The sequence below is a fragment of the Rutidosis leptorrhynchoides genome, chromosome 3, assembly GCF_046630445.1.
Source record: "Rutidosis leptorrhynchoides isolate AG116_Rl617_1_P2 chromosome 3, CSIRO_AGI_Rlap_v1, whole genome shotgun sequence".
In the NCBI taxonomy this organism is placed as follows: domain Eukaryota; kingdom Viridiplantae; phylum Streptophyta; class Magnoliopsida; order Asterales; family Asteraceae; genus Rutidosis; species Rutidosis leptorrhynchoides.
The window spans coordinates 425,641,165-425,664,556 of NC_092335.1; the positions used below are offsets into that span (position 1 = coordinate 425,641,165).

A 23,392-nucleotide genomic window follows, 5' to 3' on the forward strand; every position below is an offset into this window, starting at 1 on the left:
TTCTGTAATAATCAACTTGAGAAAGTTCTTAAAAGATATGGAGTAACTCATAAAATCTCCACCGCATATCATCCACAAACAAGTGGACAAGTTGAAAATACCAACCGAGCTTTAAAACGTATTCTAGAGAAAATCGTAGGATCAAATCCGAAGGAATGGTCCATTAAATTGGAGGATGCACTCTGGGCTTTTAGAACAGCCTACAAAACTCCAATTGGAACCACACCTTTTAGACTTTTTTATGGAAAAGCATGTCATCTTCCAGTAGAAATTGAACACAAAGCATTTTGGGCTTTGAAGACATGTAATCTTGATTTACATGAAGCCGGATGTCTACGATTAAGTCAACTAAACGAATTAGAAGAATCAAGACATGAAGCATACGAAAATTCGTTAATCTATAAAGAAAGAACGAAGAAATGGCATGATAAAAGAATCAGAAGTTTAAAAGAATTTAAAGAAGGAGACAGAGTTCTTCTTTTCAATTCACGATTCAAGCTATTTCCTGGAAAATTGAAATCAAGATAGTCTGGACCATTCATAGTCAAAAGAGTTTTCCCATACGGAACGATAGAATTAATAAATTCAAATGGAATTGAATTTAAAGTTAATGGTCACGGAGTTAAACATTACATACATGGTCCGATGGAAGTTGACAATGAAGTTAATCATAATTTCACCACCCAAGAAAACCTTCAAAATGAAAACATAAATATGTTATCAACAACATATGAAAAATGAAAACTGGAATATAGGGAGGATTCAAATTTGAGTGATGAAGAAGAATTCCTATACAAACCTCCCATTCCAAGAAACGAAGAAAAATGTGAACAAGAAATTCAAATAGAAATGAAAGAATCAAGGAAAGAACACCCGAAAAAAGTTTACAAACCAACTCGACTTACTAAAGCAGGAGACCCGGGTGAATTTATCATTTCTTGCTTACTTAATGATGGTGCTGTATATAATGGACTCGCAGATTTAGGAGCAAGTGCAAATATTATGCCTCTTTCCTTATACAAAAGATTAGGCATGGGTAAATTAAAACCAACCAAAATAGGTGTTCAATCATTTGACCAAACCATTAAACACCCGGTTGGAATAGCAAATAATTTACTTGTTAACGTGGGAAGTTTGACCTTTGTTGCAAACTTCATAGTGAATAATATGGAGGAAAACCTTGATGTTCCTCTAATTCTAGGTCGCCCATTTTTAGCAACCACCGAGGCATTCATTGATGTAAGAGAAGGTAGAATGACACTTAGGGATGGTGATACATCGATCACCTTTGTGAACCGAAAGTTTAGATCTCCACAAACCAAAACTGTTAGGCCAATAAAAACGCATAAGTGTGGGGAAGATGAAGAAACACTTAATGATGATCCAATCACAAAGAATGCCGTTGATGATACGAAATTAGATGAACCCATTTTTAACAGTTCAACGAAGAAACTTTATAAACGGATTCACGATGCTAAGATTAAAGGAAACTTTAAGTTATATAACCGATTAATATCCAATTTATCGTCAAAAGAAAAGGCAATGTCAGTTGAATTTGTGAAAGTTACGGAGGAAATCAACAAATGGATTGAAGTAAAAGTCAAATATATACAAGTTGTTGATGATTCAATTGAAAATAATGTTAATCACAATTTCGACACCACAGCTAACTAAGTGTGGGGAGAATCAAGTCTTTAAAGGATAATATGTATTTCTGTTAGAGTTAGATTGTCTGTTTTTCGTGTAGTTCTCGAAAATGGAACCCGAATGGTCTTTCCCTAGCAGACCCTAAAGAACTAGTCTTCTCCCCCCATTCTGAATTTTTATTTTTTTTACAAAATGAAGACTGCCTGTGAACTAAACCATGGCCTAATGCTACACGCTTTGATCACTAAACGTAATAATGACATACTACCGAGTGAACTAGTATCAGTAATCAGAGAAAGAATGGACGGAGTTAGAAAAGAATCCAGATGCGAAGATAATAAGTTACAATTTGGTAAAGGAAAATCAAAATCCGCAGCGAAAAGAAGAGCACGACACCTAGAAAGATGTCACAAATGCGGAAAATGGTCACATGGAGGTAAATGTTCAAATAATCAAACCTATTCAAACACCGAATTTGTTACTTTATGCAGAGACGGACCGTTCATATGTTTAGAAGAAAAGACACTGAATGCTCGAGGTTACGCCTATGTAGCTATGGAAAACCAATTAAACCAACTATCTTATGAATGGGATAGATCATATAACTAAGAATACTATCTCACAGGTAAGTCTGTACAGTTTTTATTCTATTTTTTTTATTTTTAACCTTTTGATAATAAACGCTAATTTGTTCGCTAAAAAGTATTAAATTGGTATTGAATAAAATTAGGTTTGGCGACCGAAATTATTGATATCATACAAAAATTTATTACATCACTGCGAAATTTAACGTTTATTCTTAAGGTATAAATATCTTTAATCAATCAACCCAAAATATTTCAAAAATTCGTCATGAGTTAAATTAGGTCTTGGAACCGAAATTACTTTACCGAAAAGAGGGGCGCATATTTTTGATAATATTTGATTGATTAAAGTGGGATAAAAAGCCAAAAAGAATTTTTTTTATTTTATTTTTACCATGTTTTTAAAATTAATATATAAATCTTAAATTAATATTGTAAACTTTGTAAAATCAATATATTTAAAATTGTAAATATTTGAAAAATTAAATTAAGTTTGGTGTGAATTTTTAATTTTTAAAATATGAATTTTTAATTTTATGCATTTCAAATTTTAAGTTTGGTGTGAATTTATAATATGAATTTTTAAAATTAAGTTTGGTGTGAATTTTTAATTTTTAAAAATATGAATTTTTAATTTTTAAAAATATGAATTTTTAATTTTATGCATTTCAAATTTTAAGTTTGGTGTGAATTTTTAATATTAATTTTGAATTTTATATTTAAGTTGTGTGAATTTAAAAACAAAAATTTATTTTATCTCATTAAGTTAAAAATATGATTTTTAAAATTCGTCGTAAGTTGAAGACTAGGTCTTTGAACCGAAATTGCTTTACCCAAGGGAGGGACGAGAACTTTTAATATCATTATTTTTAATCTTATTGAATTAAAGTATGCCAAAAACATTAAAAAACCCAAAAATCTTAGCTTTTAAAACAATCGCTACAAAAAGACAAATTTTAAAATTTTGTCGAGGGACGGACTAGGACATCGATCCGAAACGACCTCGTCCTAAATAACAAGGGAAACAAAATTTTAAAATTAATTACTTAATTGTTTTAATTAGTATAAGATATATATATAAAAAAAAAAGCAAACTCCGCGACTCGCGGAGTTTGAAGGCTTAAATGCCGCGACTCGCGGAGGGATCGAAATACAGAAAAAATAAAATCGAGCTACACAGCTCAGTCCACACACCACAACTAAAACACAGCAAAGAACAGCCGAAAAAACTGCACAAAAACCCGAAAAATACACCCCAAAATCACAATTTTTAACCGTTAATCATCAAATCTTTTACTAAAATCATGTTGAGAAGGATGCTATCAAGGAATTACTCAAGAAAAACGACTGAAAGGGGTGAATCTTCATCCCAAGCTCGCAATGCTCCTGCTGAGAATGCGGAACAACAGGAGGTGGATAACTACTACAAGCAAGATATACCTCATCTAGTCATGACCTTTTCTGATATGCACTTGGAAGATTTGCACCCGAACCTGAGATTTGACAGACTTTGGATAGATTATCCAAAATACCAAAGGGGTTTGCATACTCTTCATTCTAAGGTTGTTGAGGTACCTAGGGTCATAGAATGGGGACCCTTAGAAGCTGTAGAATTGGCCGGGCCAATTAGGGAATTACTTGCACAGAGGTATGGTAATTCTACTTTTAATGACTGGGTACGTTTATTCACCATGCGTAGACCTGTATATAAAGTATGGTGTGAAGAATTGTTGTGTAGTATAGAGTTGAATGATCGGGTAGCTAGTTTAACCGATCGATCTTTTATTAGATTTTTGTTAGGCGGTTCGATGCGCCACATGTCTTTACTAGACATGGCTCAGGCTTTACGTATATATACGCCTGAGGAGTTAGCATCTGCCGATTGTAGAGGGTTGATACTAAATGGTAGAAAGATAGATGAAAATTTTGATACACACGGTGTGTGGAGTCAAATGATAAGCCATCACCGATTCAAAAGGGGGAATTACTCTTATTTGGATATAGATAGAGCTGAATTAAGAGTAATTCATAGGTTTTTAGCTAATTCGATTACACAAAGGGGTAAGAACAAGGAAAAGGTAAATGAACAGGATTTGTTTTACCATATGTGTATTCGAGACCCACAAAGCGCTGTAAGTATACCGTATTGTGTGGGTTATTATTTATCAGCTATGGTTAGGGGGATGAGACCGCATAGCATAATAGGAGGTGGTATTTTTATTACTTTGATTGCTGAATATCTCGGTGTGGATATAAGTCGGGGGGGATTATTAGTAGAAGAACCAGAACCCCGCGATACTATAGGTTTAAATGTATACCATGGTGCGAAAGTTTTGAAGAGGCGAAATAACGCCGCAGTACCATACCATGGTAGACATCCACAGGTTGAGAGAAACCAACAGCAAGGTAATGTAGGAGGGGGAAATGAGATGCAAGAAATGCAAAGGTTTATAGCTTCACAGGAGTACGAAAATGCTAGACAGAGAGCATTTGAAGATTGGCAAGTTCATCAGAACCAAATCATAGCTCATTGCCAACATATAGGTAGAAACTATATTCCTACACCGAAACCCATATTCCCTCCCTGGTCTATAGAGATGCAACCACCGTATCCTAAGTATAACCCTGCCGAAGCATTCTATAGCACCTATGGTTATGCCTGGAACCCCTATTGGTACCAGTATCATCCCTAGTCTACTTAGTTTTTTTTTATTTTGTAATTTGTAATGATTGATACGTTTAATACTTATGTTAATATTGTAATAGTTGTTATAATTTTCTAACTTTTATTCTTAGATTTTAATAATTTTTGAATGTGGGGTAATATACCAAACTTCAAAAATATGTATATATGTTTGCAGTTTATCTTATGTACACAACAGGGTAAAACAACGCATTTTCAAAGACTGGCATTAAGTTCAGCAAAAGCAACTAATTTTGATGACAAGATGCAAAATATATGTGAAATAACAACAAGACGGAATGAACAAATGATGTGCACCATTTATCATTCAGCAAACAAACGCCAATATATTTGGAAACTTTGGTAAAAATTTAATCATTTTCACGCAAATCACCCTCAATAATTTAAATTGTTACTGATTTCTTGCAAATGAGGGCATTGCAAGATCTTAAGTGTGGGAAGGGGTTAAATTCTTTCGGATTTAAAATTTTTACTTTATACACTTGGATATCATTAAAAATACTAGTAAAGCAGTAGTTGTATTAGAATCTAGTGCTCTCTGATAATAAAGAACAGCCCTAGTCTTATATACTGACTACCCAATTCTAGTAAAATTTTTCAAAATTTTCAATTAAATGAACTCAAAATCATGTTTATACATATTTATGAACGATAAAACTAGGTTTTAACACCGAAATTATTGTAACCTCGGAAAGGACATAAATTGAGAAACAAACCAAAATGTTAAAATTCATTTAAAATGGAATAGAGGACGATAAAAAGGAAAATAAAAGCCAAGTGTGGGAAAATTTACCAAGTTATCTTAAACATATGTCACATATATCTGTAACAAATAACTGAAAATACTTTTGCTTTGGACTAAACTAAACTGTTTTACCCGATGAAAGAAAAGAAGAGATGGATCTACACGATGAATCAATTCCATCATTAAAAGGAAGTAAAGTCTTCCGAAAAAGACACGCGCTTCTTGATTTAGGTCATGAAGTTGTCGTCCAGACCAGCTGTAGGTTGACGAAAAATCTAGAAAAGTCATCACTAAAATCAGCAGGAAATCCACGGACCTCAGCATTAAACAGGGTCGCCAAGTGGTCAGATTTATCCTAACCATGAGAAGGATTTATCTCGTAAAATGGGGGGGCACCATGCAAATTAGCTTGATAAGACTAATGAATCAGATCCCCAGAAAGGATAATCTCCTTAAAAGATCAAAAATCAGCTTTTAAGACTGATATTACTCAATCCTAGAGATTGACCTTAAAGATTGAGAATTACAAACTCATGGAATTCAATGATATCTAAACTCGAGCTTGAACGAGAAAATATTTTGATCAAAATTATAAACCGATTTATTTTCTGAAAACCCTATTTTCAATGCGTTCATTACCATTGAACGTAAAATCCTAGGAATTCACCTGGAATTCATTAGGTCACCTGAACTAAATCGGGTGTCAACCGTAAGAACGGTGGTTGCATAGCATGGTCAAAGACAGGACCTTGTGCCAGACCGAAAAATAATAAGGGTAAGCTTTACTATTGCTCCTACCAAGGATAGTAATTGCGTCCGACACGTTATAGACCATAATTAAAAGCATGTCAGGGGACATTGCCTTAACGGTTGCTTGTTCAATGCTTTCCTTTACAACCGGACGGTAGTTTACCGAAAGGTAATATACGGGACAAGTAAACTGGACGTGTTGCTTTCCAAATACAAGGTTAGCAAGTGGGTGACACAAAACCGCAAGTTTTGAGCTAAAATTTTCAAATCTGAAACCCACCAAACCCACAAAAATATTTTGCAAACACCGGTGAAGGGTTATTCCGGAAAACATATCTAGGGTAAAAACTAGATTTAATTTTCAAAAGATCAAATGTTTTCATAAAGATCCAATTTCCTTAATGGATCTAAATTTTTATAGTCATGTGGGACTGTAAACCATATCATTACTACCATTGTTTATACCGCCGTATAGAAATCACTGATGTACAAAGTGTGAAGAATAAAGAAGTGATTCTAGTATTTTAAGACGATATTGCTTGAGGACAAGCAACGCTCAAGTGTGGGAATATTTGATAATGCTAAAAACGAACATATATTTCATAGCATTATTCCTCAAGAAAGACAAGCTTTTAGTTGCAATTGTTCTATTTACAAGTGATATTCGTTTAAATAATAAAAGGTGAAGACAAAAGACAGATTCGACGAATTGAAGACGCAAACGACCAAAAAGCTCAAAAGTACAAAATACAATCAAAGAGGTTCCAATTATTGATAAGAAATGTCTCGAAATTACAAGAGTACAAGATTCAAAACGCAAAGTACAAGATATTAAATTGTACGCAAGGACGTTCGAAAATCCAGAACCGGGACATGAGTCAACTCCCAACGCTCGATGCAACGGACTAAAAATTACAAGTTAACTATGTATATAAATATAATATAATATATAATTAATTATATTAATTATATATATATATTATATTTATAAATAAAATCGTCGGCAAGAAAGACTCCAAAAGCTGGTGAGTTGTATTTACAAACTCCGCGACTCGCAGAGTTTGAAGGCCAAAAGGGCCGCGAGTCGCGGAGCCCCAAGTTTTGAAAGTCCCTATAAAAGCAACCGAATTCTGAGCATTTTTAATCATCATATATCATTCTCTCTATCTATATACGTAAAATATATATATATATATATATATATATATATATATATATATATATATATATATATATATAATTTATATTTTAATTTTAATTTTAATTTTAATATTAATAATAAGGGTATGTTAGCGAATATTGTAAGGGTGTAAGTCGAAATTCTGTCCGTGTAACGCTACGCTATTTTTAATCATTGTAAGTTATGTTCAACCTTTTTACATTAATGTCTCGTAGCTAAGTTATTATTATGCTTATTTAATCCGAAGTAATCATGATGTTGGGCTAATTACTAAAATTGGGTAATTGGGCTTTGTACCATAATTTGGGTTTGGATAAAAGAACGACACTTGTGGAAATTAGACTATGGGTTATTAATGGGTTTTATATTAACTAAACAATACCTTGTTAATTTAATATACAAACTTATAATTCGACGTATTTATATATAACCACATACGCTTGACTGGGTACGGTGGGCGGGATATCTATAAATACCAATAATTATTCATTTTACCGGACACGGAACTGGATTAATAGTTAATAGACTTGTTGAAACAGGGGTGAATTACATTCAAGGGTAATTGGTGTAATTGTTAACAAAGTAGTAAAACCTTGGTTTACACGCAGTCGATAACCTGGTGTATTCATTAAACAAAGTATTAAAACCTTGTTACAATTCGAATCCCCAATTAGTTGGAATATTTGACTTCGGGAATAAGAATAATTTGACGAAGGCTTTCGCTCTTTATATTTATGACTGATGGAATATTATGGACAAAATTCGTATGGACATATTAAATAATCCAGGACAAAAGACAATTAACCCATGGGCATAAAACTAAAATCAACACGTCAAACATCATGATTACGGAAGTTTAAATAAGCATAATTCTTTTATTTCATATTTAATTTCCTTTATTTTATATTTAATTGCACTTCTAATTATCGCATTTTTTTTGTTATTTTATTTAATTGCACTTTTAATTATCGTACTTTTTAATTATCGCAAGTTTATTTTATCGCACTTTTATTCTTCGCAATTTCATTATCGTTATTTACTTTACGCTTTAAATTAAGTCTTTTATTTATTATTTTACATTTGGTTTTAACTGCGACTAAAGTTTTAAAATCGACAAACCGGTCATTAAACGGTAAAAACCCCCCTTTATAATAATAATATTACTTATATATATATATATATATATATATATATATATATATATATATATATATATATTTGTATTTTTATAAAAGTAAACTAATATAGCGTTAAGCTTTGTTTAAAAAGATTCCCTGTGGAACGAACCGGACTTACTAAAAACTACACTACTGTACGATTAGGTACACTGCCTATAAGTGTTGTAGCAAGGTTTAAGTATATCCATTCTCTAAATAAATAAATATCTTGTGTAAAATTGTATCGTATTTATTAGTATTTCCTGGTAAAATTAATAACTATTTTATACCACTCTGCTAAAACATCATTAATACATTATGTTTAACATGATATAATAATAATTAAGTATATCATTAAGTGTATTAATAATGAACTATATACATAAAACGAGACTACTAACTTAAGGGTTTCGAAACAATATATACATGTAACGATTAACGACGAAATAACGACTTAATTAAAATGTATATATATGTATTGTATTAATATGTATTAATACACTTTTGAAAGCCTTAAGAACATATATCAAAATAATTATACTTAACAAAAATGCTTACAATTACATTCTCGTTCATTTTCATCAACAATTTTACTCGTATGCACCCGTATTCGTACTCGTACAATACACAGCTTCTAGATGTATATACTATTGGTATATACACTCAATCATCAGCTCCTTAGCAGCCCATGTGAGTCATTAAATATGTGGGAACCATCATTTGGCAACTAGCATGAATGATTACACAAAATTATAAAAATATTATAAATCATTCATGAATTATTTACATGAAAACAAAACTACACATCCTTTATATCTAATCCATATACCAACGACCAAAAACACCTACAAACACTTTCATTCTTCAATTTTATTCATCTAATTGATCTCTCTCAAGTTCCATCTTCAAGTTCTAAGTGTTCTTCATAAATTCTACAAGTTCTAGTTTCATAAAATCAAGAATACTTCCAAGTTTACTAGCTCACTTCCAATCTTGTAAAGTGATCATCCAACTTCAAGAAATCCTTATTGTTTACAGTAAGATATCATTCTAAATCAAGGTAATACTCATATACAAACTTTGATTCAATTCCTATAACTATAACTATCTTAATTCGAGTGATAATCTTACTTGAACTTGTTTTCGTGTCATGATTCTACTTCAAGAACTTTCAAGCCATCCAAGATCCTTTGAAGCTAGATTATTTCTTGTCACTTCCAGTAGGTTTACCTACTAAACTTGAGGTAGTAATGATGTTCATAACATCGTTCGATTCATACTTATATAATCATCTTAATTGAAGAAAATAACTTGTAATCACTAGAACATAGTTTAGTTAATTCTAAACTTGTTCGCAAACAAAGTTAATCCTTCTAACTTGACTTTTAAAAATAACTTAACACATGTTTTATATCTATATGATATGCTAATTTAATGAGTTAAAACTTGGAAACACGAAGAACACCGTAAAACTGGATATACGCCGTCGTAGTAAAACCGGGGGCTGTTTCGGGTTGGATAATAATAAAAAAAAAACTATCTTAGACTTTGATTTAAAGATTTGTATTTTGGGAAAATAATATTTCATATAAACATGATAACATATCCAAAAATTATGGTTAAACTCAAAGTAGAAGTATGTTTTTTCAAAATGGTCATCAAGATGTCGTTCTTTCGACGAAAATGACTACCTCTTTCAAATATGGACTTGTAACCTGTAACGCTGACTATAAACCACTACTTTTTCAGTTTAGTTCTAAATACTACAGTTCGTTACGAAACCATAGCAATTTGAATCACTCAAAACCGATTTATAACGAAGAAGATATGGGCAAAACAAGATTGGTTAGAAATCACCAAAATAGCTACGGAATTATTTTGCAAAAATCTATACTAACCATGTCCTAGCTAACTTTTCTTGTATTATACATGTATTTATACATATTTCCTTGTACTATACTAGTCTTGGTTAATCGTAAGACACATGTACACAATACGTCGAGATAACTTCAAAGACAACAGTTTGTACAGTGGGTCGTGATTAAATCTTAGACAATATATATACAATACGTCAGATAAATCGTAAGACACATGTACACAATACGTCGAGATAACTTCAAAGACAATAGTCGTACAATGGGTCGTGATTGAGTCTTAGACAATATATTTACAATACGTCAGATAAATCGTAAGACACATGTACACAACACGTCGAGATAACTTCAAAGACAATAGTTGTACAATGGGTTGTGATTGAGTCTTAGACATTATATTTACAATACGTCTTGATTATTCCAGGGTGATGTATTGAACTATATATATGGACTACTAACGTTGGACTGCTAACATTGGACTACTAACGTTGGACTGCTAACTTGACAACTTAAATCATCAACACGTAAATAAAAATATGATTTGAATATATTTATCATACTTTGATATATATGTATATATTTGTTATAGGTTCGTGAATCGATCCGTGGCTAAGTCTGTTTTTTCGACGAATTGAAAATTTGTGAAAGTGAGTTTCATTACTCCCTTTTTACATATATTTTTGGGCTGAGAATACATGCGCTGTTTTATAAACTGTTTTACGAAATGGACACAAGTACTTAAACTATATTCTATGGTTGGATTACGAATACTGAATATCGCCCCTTTTTAGCTTGGTAGCCTAAGAATTAGGGAAATGGCCCCTAATTGACGCGAATCCTAAAGATAGATCTATGGACCTTGACACGTCCCATTCGGGTTATGAATGCTTTAGTACTTCGATTGATATATACTGATTGCGACGGCCGGTATATAGCATGCAGATTGCGAAATGCCTGTATGCGGGGGATATTCTATATGCATCCTGTTAGTTCGGTTACCAAGTGTTCACCATATGAAAGATTTTATCTTTATGCAGATTGCGAAATGCCTGTATAATGATTATGGAAATGAAAATGAAAAATGGAAATCTTGTGGTCTATTAAATTGTTGGAAATGAATATTTATGATAAACTAATGAACTCACCAACCTTTTGGTTGACACTTTTAAGCATGTTTATTCTCAGGTATGAAAGAAATCTTCCGCTGTGCATTTGCTCAAATTAAAGATATTACGTGGAGTCATTCTTGGCATATTTCTAAAGACGTTGCATTCGAGTCGTTGAGTTCAAAAAGATTATATTATTAAGTAAATGACAGATTAAGTCATTTAAAGTTTGGTTATATTGTAAAATGGTATGCATACTTGTCAACTATCGTTGTAATGAAAGTTGTCTTTTAAAAACGAATGCAATGTTTGTAAAACGTATCATATAGAGGTCAAAACCTCGCAATGGGACCAAATGTTATTGTATTCGTCCATATGGATTTGGACGGGCCATTACACCAGCCCCCTTCAGACTCGAACCTGCACCACTAGGTGAAAACAAGCAAGCGCCTACCAGGGATTTGATACCACTCAGTCAGAAGCTCGGTGGTAATAATGCCATCATATCATTTATAGTTTTTCTTCTTCTTCTTCAGGCAATTGTTTTTGTTTGGTTTTCGATATCGTTGAGTGTCATACGTTGCATGTCTAACCCCGAATCCCCAGTGACATTGAATGAGTCAAATCCGGTTTCCGAAAGCTAGCACTGTTTTCCCAATCATTGAAAAATATTGAGATCCAAACAAATGTGGATGGGCCATCTGACAACGAAACATATAAGGACTGACATATATTAACCAAACCATCTTAATCTTGAAATAGTATGCAAATGATGTTGGAAAATTACGGTCTCACTAATTCCTACCACTCAGCCCAACAATAACAGTAAAGAAATAAGAACAATATACAACACAAGATTTAACATGGAAACTCCAAAACAGGAGAAAAACCACCGGCCTCCAAAGAGAGAAATACACTATATCACAAATTGTTACAATGATATAGACGACTCTCTTAAGCCAACTACACTCTCTAAAATATTTAACTAATACAACTCTCAAACAAGGGTAAGAAAGAAAGAAATAATCAAATACTTAAAGTGTATTGATTGGTGCGATTTGGAATGAAGCCCATGACCTCCTTTTATAGCCAAGGAGTTCTCCTCCAACTTCATTCTTCTACTAATGTGGGACAAAAAACTCCATATTTTCTTCTAGCCAAAAATATAACTAACAAATCTCCACCTTTTGGATATAAGAAGATAACCATGCTTCCACATTGCAAAGATAACCGACGTAGATGCTTCCTCGATGACAACTTCAAGATCATCATCTTCATGTCGCTGACATCATCTCCCAATAGACAAAACTTGCATCTTCATCGAACATTGTCAAGACCTGACAATCATTGTCATCACAGACAATCATAACTCTTAACAGAATTATCATACTCCACCATAAAGAGTATAGCACTTAGAATATCACATTCCAAGCATTTTACATCGGTACATGTTGTATACCCAGCTGAACTGTTATGGTGCAACTTCCTGTTTGGCTTTCCCTGAAAGTTTCATCAGCTACAACATCCGTTTCTACCACACAACCTGCATCAACGGCAAACCAATGTCCATGTGCAATTGTGAAACCGCTAACGAATATCCCTTTCCATGGTGGCGCGGACACACCATGAGGATGACGTGACTTCAGAAGAATTCGTCACTCTCCGTAACAACGGAGACAATGTTAGCATCTTTGGAGCCATTTGACGGATTAGCTCCACCGGGACAATTAACCCTTACATGCCCAATCTTCCCGCACTTCCAGCATGTCAGATTCTTTCCAGAGTTTCTCTTCCGCCTATCCGAACACAACAGTACCGTAGCTTCAAATGACGAGACCCCGTTACCTTCCAATCTTTTCTCCTCGGATAGGAGCTTGCTAGTAACGTCTTCAAACTCCAAAGTTTCCTTCCCGTACATTAGAATAGGTTTCATGTGCTCATAGGACGATGATAAAGATAATATCAACCTCAAAGCTTTATCTTCATCATCCACTTTAACTCCAATAGCCTCCAGTTCTGAAACAATACCGTTTAGAATACTTAGATGATCTGAAATCTTTGAACCCCCATCCATACGCAGAGTATGAAATTGTTCTTTAAGATACAACCGATTTGAGATGCCCTTGCCCTGGCACAACTGCTCTAGTTTAACCCAAAGCTCCTTTGCCGTTGATAACCCGTGCACATTTGCAAGCACGTTCTTTGCAAGACACAAACGAATCGCACTTGCTGCCCTCAAATCCATATCATCCCATTCTTCTTCATCGAACTTACTGCTAGAATCACTGCTAGGAACAAGGGTGGGTTTACCCTTCAAAGCCTTGTGTAAACCAGACTGAATCAACACATCCTTGACTTAAACCTGCCATAAGCCAAAATTGATCCTCCCATCAAATTTCTCAACATCAAACCTCATTGGACTGAACTTCGACATCGTATCCGTATCCTGTAAACAACACTTTCTCTGATTTTGCTCACGTTTCGACTGGCCGACAGATGTAGTGGAGTGGCGCACAAGATCCGTTAAATTGGAAAATCCAACACCCGGTCCACTACAAATTCTTGACACCACTTACTTCGAATCAGAAAAAAATATTGTCTAAACAGATACCCTATACGATCAATAGAACTCGTTTCTGATGTGGACGATCCACTCCCGTGGCAACCACAGAGCATACTTCGACTCCTATAACCGAGACCCCCCGTCAAACCTGACGCTCTGATACCAGTTGTTGGGAAATTACGGTCTCACTAATTCCCACCACTCAGCCCAACAATAACAGTAAAGAAATAAGAACAATATACAACACAAGATTTAACGTGGAAACTCCAAAACAGGAGAAAAACCACCGGCCTCCAAAGAGAGAAATACACTATATCACAAATTGTTACAATGATATAGACGACTCTCTTAAGCCAACTACACTCTCCAAAATATTTAACTAATACAACTCTCAAACAAGGGTAAGAAAGAAAAAAATAATCAAATAATTAAAGTGTATTGATTGGTGCGATTTGGAATGAAGCCCATGACCTCCTTTTATAGCAAGGAGTTCTCCTCCAACTTCATTCTTCTACTAATGTGGGACAAAAAACTCCATATTTTCTTCTAGCCAAAAATATAACTAACAATCAAATTCACGTGTTTGTTTTATGCCATTTGGCATATTTACATGTAGCAGGGTTGGTCAATTGAATAATTATGTATGTATGACTTAGTACAGCTATTAATTTGTTCTCATGTACGTTTTATTATCGACGGTCTAAACTCTGTAGTTAAAATGTTGAGACTTGCATCAATAAATTTACCCTAATCAATATTGATTCAAGTGAAAAACTTTTACTTATTCATGCCATAACGCTTAAATAACAACCCTTACGTTATATTTTATCTTTATTTTTTAAAAGATCTTCATCACTTTTAATGTCTTTTGACATGCACAATGAATAGTTTACAAGAAATAAAGTTGATGACAATCAAAAAGTTAAGCAAGACCATAGAAAACCATCTTCTTTGGATGCAATGCTTAGAAAATCCAATTTTGAAAAGGTAAAACTATGACTCTTCCTGATTATTTAACTGTAAGATTCGATGACGACTTATAGATGTGTTCCAAAAAAAGACAAGTGCATTAACATGTCTTAAACAATAAGACAAGTACATAAGTTTCATAAATACTTTTGTTTAGGGAAAGTATTAAGAATAGAGATGTAGCAATCAACATTGTTTGCCGGAATGACAAATACTAAGACTCTAAGAGCTAATAATTCCACCATTAGGACGATGCCGGCTTTATAACTTTTAAAAATGTACTTTGTGAAGATGACTGAATCTTAAGTATACCATCATACATAAGAAAGTGATATATTTTCTTATTTAACATCTGAAATACTACTCATTCATTTTCACATTTTGAGGGTTTTTTCAATAACCATTTTTCGTAAACTCGAAGAGATGAGTAAAGATAAAAAAGATGGAATTTTTGGGTATGCAGAAGGGTATGACAAGTTTTTAATGTTGTTTGGGATATTGGGGAGCATCGGAGATGGGCTACAAATTCCGTTAATGATGTATGTTCTTAGCGCTGTCATTAACGATTATGGAAATCCCCATATCAAAGTTGGAATGTCCATTGTTAATAAGGTAATTAATGGTTTAATACTTTGTGTTTTCATACTGTATGAGTGTTTTCGTACTGTATGAGTTGCGCTTTTTGGGTTCGTTTTCGCTTGTGTACTCACTAATTGTTGAATCGTTCTGTTTCAGTATTCTTTAAGGTTGCTTTATGTTGCAATATTGGTTGGCCTATCTGCGTTTGTTGGTAAGTTGTTTTACTTCCATTCTTGTATCATTTTTGATTTTGTTGAAGTCTCTTTTTTTGGGATAAAATTAGAACATAGATGGCAATTTCTAACCTTATTAAAAAGTTAGCCTCAAACGAAACAGAGGTCAAAATTTAAAGCTATACTTCTATCATAAAACCTCATAAATCCTTAAACGAAAAAAAAGGAAAATAAAAAAGAAAAACACTTCAATTATTTTTTTTAGAGCGGCGATATCGACATCGAATGCTCACATTTGTCACTCACACACGCGTTAGGAGGAAACCCAATTCGCGACGATGTTGGCAGTACGATCGAAGGTTGGGAAAACCCCAGAGACCTTTCCAAATCGCATTGATATTGGCAGTATCATCAATGGTTGGAAACTTCTCTGCTTGGAGTGAGAATCGAATCTGGGTTGACAGTACCCCAAGTTGGATATCACCCCGTACCACTCAAGCTAAGCTTCGGTGATAGGAAAAAAAAATGTTTTAGGCAACCCAATTCAACATGATTTACAAAGAAATAAGAACAACAATGTTTTAGGCAACCCAATTAACTTGTAATCGTATTTAGCACACATTATTTACAAAGAAATAAGAACAACGTTTTAGGCAACCCAATTCAATATGATTCATCCAGTGTAATATATAACCAATTATTATTGTTTTCTTTTTGGTTCCCTTTCGGGCCCGAGTGTTCCAGCTCGCTATGCGAACTGACTAATCTCGAGCCAACAACTTGCTTTGCGAGTTGCCCGGACCAATTATTAAGTCAGCTATTTCTGACCCATTACCCATCTTGTCCAACCCGCAGGGGAGGATCTACTATAGGCCCAGTGGTGGCACTAGACACCACTGAAATACGCGATGTAGTAGAATTTTTTTTGGTTTTTTAACTAGTGACAGTCACTGGATAGTGTACATTTTTTTGAGTGACACCATTGAAATAAGACATCTAGTAGAATTTTTTTGAGGTTTTAACTGGTGACACCACTAACTACCAATCATAGATCCGCCACTGCCAACCCGCCCATTCCACCATCTCTAACTAATTGATGGTATGCGTTGATGTTTACAGAAGGACTTTGTTGGGCTAGAACCGCAGAGCGACAAACTTCAAAAATTAGACTCGAGTATTTGAAATCCGTCCTGAAACAAGATGTTGGTTTTTTTGATACCCAAGAAGCTGGCTCCTCCACAACCTACCAAGTTGTTTCGACTATATCTGCTGATTCCAACACAATTCAAATCACAATTGGTGAAAAGGTTTTCATTTCGCTTACTTTTAATGCCATATTAAATTCGATTAAAAGGTGGGAATTTTTTACCCATTAACTTATGAACTATCTTATATCAGCTTTTTTACAACTCAAACGGGTCAAATAACAAAATACAGCTAAAAAGGGAACGGGTCAAATGGGTCAAATAAACAGAAAGTCTATTCTTTATATGTATTCAAACTTCATTCATAACTAACACTTCTATTATTTATAAAAAAAAAGTTTCGAAATGAAAAAGGGTCAACCTGACCGTACCTGACCCGTTTCAACCCATTCTAAAATTACTAATGTCAACCGGTACCATTTGCACAATTCTGACCCACCCATATAGCCACCTGCAATACAATGAATCAAACAAGTATCTTAAATAATAAAAACTTAATCATTTTTTACCGCCTATTTAATGTAGATACCGAATTGTCTAGCCTACTTGTCATCATTCTTCTTTTGCCACGTATTTGCGTTCGTTCTCTCATGGAAGCTTACTTTATCCGCTCTTCCATTCTCGGTTATGATCCTTGTTCCGGCTCTTGGATTCGGTAAACACATGATGGACGTAGCCATGGCAATGGTTGCATCATATGGTGCTGCTGGTAGTATTGCAGAACAAGCAATCTCGTCTATAAGAACCGTTTATTCGTACGTTGGAGAGACTCAAACCATTATTAAGTTCAGCAAAGCACTTGAAACAACAACAGGATTAGGAATTAAACAAGGTTTGGCTCGAGGATTAATGCTCGGAAGCTTGGGAATGGTGTACGTTAGTTGGGCGTTTCAGGCTTGGATTGGATCGATTCTCGTTAGTAAACATGGCGAAAAAGGTGGCGACATTTTTGTGGCTGGATTTAACGTGCTAATGGCAGGATTGTAAGTTACTTCCTATATAAATGAACCATGAAATTAATCTTAAAAAACACATTTTGAGATAAAAGTTTATGTATTTATTTGTTATTAGAGTAAATTATATCTATAGTTCTTGTGGTTGATATGAAATTATATCAATAACCCTTATTTTTTGAAAATTACAGTCCTTGTGATTTTTATTACACCATTTTCCTTATTTTTTTAAAATTTCATCATTCGTCCTTATCTGAAAGTGTACGTCGATGGTCCCTAATTTACTTAAAATGTGTGTATGTCGTCCCTTTGATTAACACGGTTTTGAATAAGTCGGGACCATCAACGTACTTTAAGTAAGTCACGGACGATCAGAGTAATATTTCAAGGGACGATTGTTGTAATTTCATGAAAACCACATGGACGACCGCCATGCAATAGTCAATCAATCACGTACGATCAATGTAATTTGCAAAAGATAAAAACGGTTGATGTAATTTCATGTAAACTATCGTTATAAAATTTTACTCTTGTTGATATTATTTTTTGACACATTTGAGGGTAGAGATAATAAATCTTTAGAATATTGCAGGAATATCTTGACAGCACTTCCAAATCTTACTGCCATTACAGAGTCACAAGGGGCTGCTACTCGAATCAACGAAATGATTAACCGAAAGCCAACTATAGATACGGAAGATAAGAAAGGAAAGGCGTTATCATACGTAAGAGGCGAAATTGAGTTCAAGGGAGTTTATTTTAGCTACCCATCAAGACCAGATACAACAATTCTACACGCTTTGAATCTTCGAGTACCAGCTGGTAAAACCGTTGGTCTGGTTGGAGGTAGTGGTTCGGGAAAATCAACGACTGTTTCGTTAATTCAACGTTTTTACGATCCAATAGAGGGTGACATATTCTTGGATGGGTACAAGATCAAGAAACTTCATCTTAAATGGTTGAGATCTCAGATGGGATTGGTTAATCAAGAACCGATTCTGTTTGCTACGTCGATTAAAGAGAATATTCTGTTTGGGAAGGAAGGAGCATCGATGGATGATATCGTAGCCGCTGCCAAGTCAGCAAACGCTCATGACTACATCGTTAAGTTGCCAGATGGATACGAAACTAATGTAAGTTGTTATTTTCAACAAGGCTAATGATTTGTACACCATCAAAATTATTCATACACCACTATACATGCATTAAAATGTTGTACTGTAAAAACCTCTAAAGCAGTTTCAAAGCCGTTTTAGTGCTGTATGGATATATTTTGGTGGTGTAATGTTAAAAACCGTTTGGCATTTTGCGTTTTACTACTAGTCCCAAGGCATGCTTGTACCATTTTAAGTTTTTAACAAAATATTAATGATATGATCTAGTAATTCTTGTGTTTATAGGTTGGGCAATTTGGATTTCAACTATCTGGTGGGCAAAAACAACGAATTGCAATCGCACGTGCGCTAATAAGAGATCCGAAAATCTTGCTACTTGATGAAGCTACAAGCGCTCTCGATACACAATCTGAAAGAATAGTACAAGAAGCCATAGATCATGCTTCAGTTGGGAGGACAACAATAGTAATTGCGCACCGCCTTTCTACAATTAAAAAGGCGAATTTAATTTACGTGCTTCAATCAGGGAAAGTAGTTGAATCAGGTTCACACAATGAGCTGATGCAAATGAGCGATGGCGAATATTATAAAATGGTGCAGCTACAACAATCAGAACCGCAAAATGAGTACAGTCATAGATCTAGTAACACCCCTAGTCGTTGTACTAGAGCTATGGCTGCACCGAGCCCAGTAAGTGCACGGTCAAGTGCACCGGGCACCCCATCACTGAACCCATTCAGCCCTGCGTTCTCGCTGAGTGCACCTTACTCAGTTCAATTTGATGACTCTTATGAGAGCGACGACGAAGATGGTCATTCGAGGCAACCGTCTCACCCAGCCCCGTCTCAGTTTCGGTTACTGAAAATGAACGCACCCGAATGGCCCAAAGGTTTATTCGGATGCATAGGGGCTATAGGTTCGGGTGCAGTACAACCCATTAATGCATACTGTGTGGGTGGGTTGATTAGCGTTTACTTCCGGCCCGATAAATCTACGATCATTAGCCATGCAAGAATCTACTCGTTTGTGTTCTTAGGACTTGGGGTTTTTAGCTTCTTTACGTTTGTCGCCCAACACTATTACTTTGCGGTTATGGGAGAAAAGTTGACCACACGGGTCCGAGAAAAACTACTCGAAAAGTTGTTGACTTTTGAGATCGGTTGGTATGACCAAGACGAGAACACAAGTGCAGCTATCTGCGCACGATTATCAACCGAAGCTAACATGGTTCGTTCTCTAGTTGGAGACCGTTTATCGTTACTAACTCAAGCATTTTTCGGGGCTTTGTTTGCTTACGTACTAGGGTTAGTACTCTCGTGGAAACTAGCGCTCGTATTAATGGCTGCACAACCGTTTCTCATCGGTAGCTTTTACGCTAGAGGCGTTCTGATGAAGAGTTTATCCGAAAGAGCCCAAAAAGCACAAAAAGAAGGAAGCCAATTAGCAAGTGAAGCTGTTATTAACCATAGAACCATAACCGCGTTCTCTTCTCAAAAACGAATAGTTGGACTCTTTAAGGATACGTTAGAAGGGCCCCGCATAGAAAGCATTCGACAGTCGTATTTCTCGGGCATCGGGCTCGCTAGCTCACAGTTTATGGCTGCAGCTTCAACCGCCTTAGCGTATTGGTACGGCGGTAGGCTGTTGTCAAAAGACATGATCGAACCGAAGAATCTTTTTCAAGCGTTTCTTGTATTGCTGTTCACTGCGTACTCAATAGCCGATGCAGGGTCCATGACTAGGGATATTTCAAGAGGAAGTAACGCGGTTGGTTCGGTTTTTGCAATTCTCGATAAGCAAACTGAAATCGATCCTAATACTTCGTGGGGTCGGGAATCGAATAAAGGCAACATTCGGGGTCGTGTAGAGTTGAAAAATGTGTTCTTTGCGTATCCGACTAGACCAGATCAAATGGTGTTTAAAGGACTAAATCTTAAAGTAAGACAAGGAACTTCAATGGCGTTAGTTGGTCCGAGTGGGTCTGGTAAATCTACCATTATTGGGTTGATTGAAAGGTTTTATGACCCTTTGAAAGGCTCTGTTTTAATCGATGAACGAGATGTAAAAGACTATAATTTACGAGCTCTGAGATTGAATATCGCATTAGTGAGTCAAGAACCAACGCTTTTCGCAGGCACCATTCGTGAAAATATCGCTTATGGAAAGGCAAATGCTAAAGAATCTGAGATCAGGAAGGCTGCAATGCTTGCTAATGCTCATGAGTTCATTAGGTATTAAAATCATGCATACTTTTATCTGTTCGGTTTCCAGTTTCCTCGGTTTATTCGGTTCGTTTTGTTCAGTTTTGAAAATTTTAGAGGCAAAACCGAAAACCAAACAGAATTCAATTTCGAAACCGAAACTGAACCAATAACCGAAATCAAATTCGGTTGGATTTCGGTTAGAACCGGAAAACCCGAAAAAAGAATATTTTAACCAAAATAATCATAACAAATCGATTATAAGTTCGACTCTTGATTTTGAAATCGACTTTTCGTCTATGTAAATTATACTAATTGTATGTATTATTTGTTGAATTCGGTTTTCGGTTAAACAGAATTTGAAAAGATAAAACCGAAAAGCGAACATAAAACTGAATTCAAGTTTGAAAACCGAACCATAGTTGAAACAAATACCGAATTCAAGTCCGGTTTAATTTTTTACAGTTTCATTTGGTTTGGTTTTCAATTTAATCAGTTTGAAACTGAATGGTTTTCAGTTTACTCAGTTTGAAACTGAAAACCCCTACTCGTTATTCCAAAATCATAACATAATTTGGCTAATGAACTTCAATTTTTCACCTATAATAAGTAAAGGTACTTTCAAAACTTATGATTCATATCCTAAAATATATGTAAAAATCTACCAAAAGTATGCTAAACTTATAATGCAATGAGCCTTAATTAATATGCTGATTCCTCAACCCACATTGCATAGCTAATTTATCATAATCATACAACTTTTGACAGTGGAATGAAAGATGGGTACGAGACATACTGTGGCGAAAGGGGAGTGCAGTTATCAGGTGGTCAGAAACAAAGAATAGCGTTGGCTCGTGCAATGCTCAAGAACCCTAGCATTCTACTATTAGACGAGGCAACAAGTGCACTTGATACAGTTTCAGAAAACTTAGTTCAAGAAGCAATTGATAAACTAATGAATGGAAGGACGTGTATTGTGGTCGCTCATCGTCTCTCAACCATACAAAAATCTGATTTAATCGCGGTGATTCAAGAAGGTAAGGTAGCGGAACAAGGTTCTCATTCTGATCTGCTCTCTGTTCGCGGTGGAGCGTATTATAATCTTGTCAAAATGCAAGGTGGCCGGTAACTCGATCTCCTTAAGGTGTGTCCTAGAACAAACATGGATCCATGGTTTTGTAAAGTAAACTAGTTTAAATTTGAATTATATTGAATTTAAGATATATGGTTTCTCCTTTTTCTATGTGCAGGAACTTGAAACTAAAAAAAAAAACATACAGTAGTATTTATGTTCAATTCATGTATAAATTAAAGTTTGTATATGTTAAGTTGAGTACTAATTTAGATCAGCATTCAGGAACTCGATAGGTACTGTTGTTTTTTTTTTTTTGAACATTGTTGCTCAACATAATTAGTATTAGTATTTTAGTATTAGCCAATAAAAAAGGGGCATTATTCACGAATCGACTAATTTACTAGTAATAAAAACATCAATTTTATAGGGTTATATACCTGGAGGCGATTTTATCATTTTGCTTTCGTTGAATAGAATAGATTAGATACACCGAATATATAAGTGCATAAAGCAATAGTAAAAGATTACCGTAAGAGAATGGAAGTAGTCGATTATGGATATTTGCCGGTGCCGGAAACTTGGCGGCTGTTTTTGTTATCATAAAAGAATGAAAGTAGTCGATTAAGTAAATATTTCTAGGCTATGCTAGATATAGCAATCAAATTGATATTGTATTTTTAAATGTTTTTTTTTTTTTTTCAAAAATAACGAATAATCGTATAAAAACAAAAACGATTCCAAAAAAAATAAATAAATAACCATTTCCACCGAAAGAAACAATACAAGAGTTTAGAGGTCCAACTTAGAAACTT

General features: G+C 34.7%; 1 protein-coding gene across 1 annotated transcript; it reads left to right on the forward strand.

Annotated features, from left to right (window-relative positions):
- Positions 1-15,702: 15,702 nt before the first annotated feature.
- On the forward strand, positions 15,703-22,873 carry LOC139901449 (putative multidrug resistance protein). The gene is made up of 8 exons (XM_071884163.1): positions 15,703-15,891; positions 16,015-16,069; positions 17,151-17,338; positions 17,762-18,219; positions 18,782-19,322; positions 19,590-21,535; positions 22,274-22,630; positions 22,756-22,873. Exons 1-8 carry the CDS (start codon positions 15,703-15,705, stop codon positions 22,871-22,873), a joined length of 3,852 nt encoding a protein of 1,283 aa, XP_071740264.1.
- The last annotated feature ends 519 nt before the right edge of the window (positions 22,874-23,392 follow it).

Bases quoted from the DNA above. Each gene is read 5' to 3' on its own strand.
- LOC139901449 (XM_071884163.1), top strand. From the start codon at position 15,703: ATGAGTAAAGATAAAAAAGATGGAATTTTTGGGTATGCAGAAGGGTAT. The intron at 15,892-16,014 runs GTAATTAATGGT...GTTCTGTTTCAG, and splicing joins GAATGTCCATTGTTAATAAG to TATTCTTTAAGGTTGCTTTA. The intron at 18,220-18,781 runs GTAAGTTACTTC...AGAATATTGCAG, and splicing joins AACGTGCTAATGGCAGGATT to GAATATCTTGACAGCACTTC.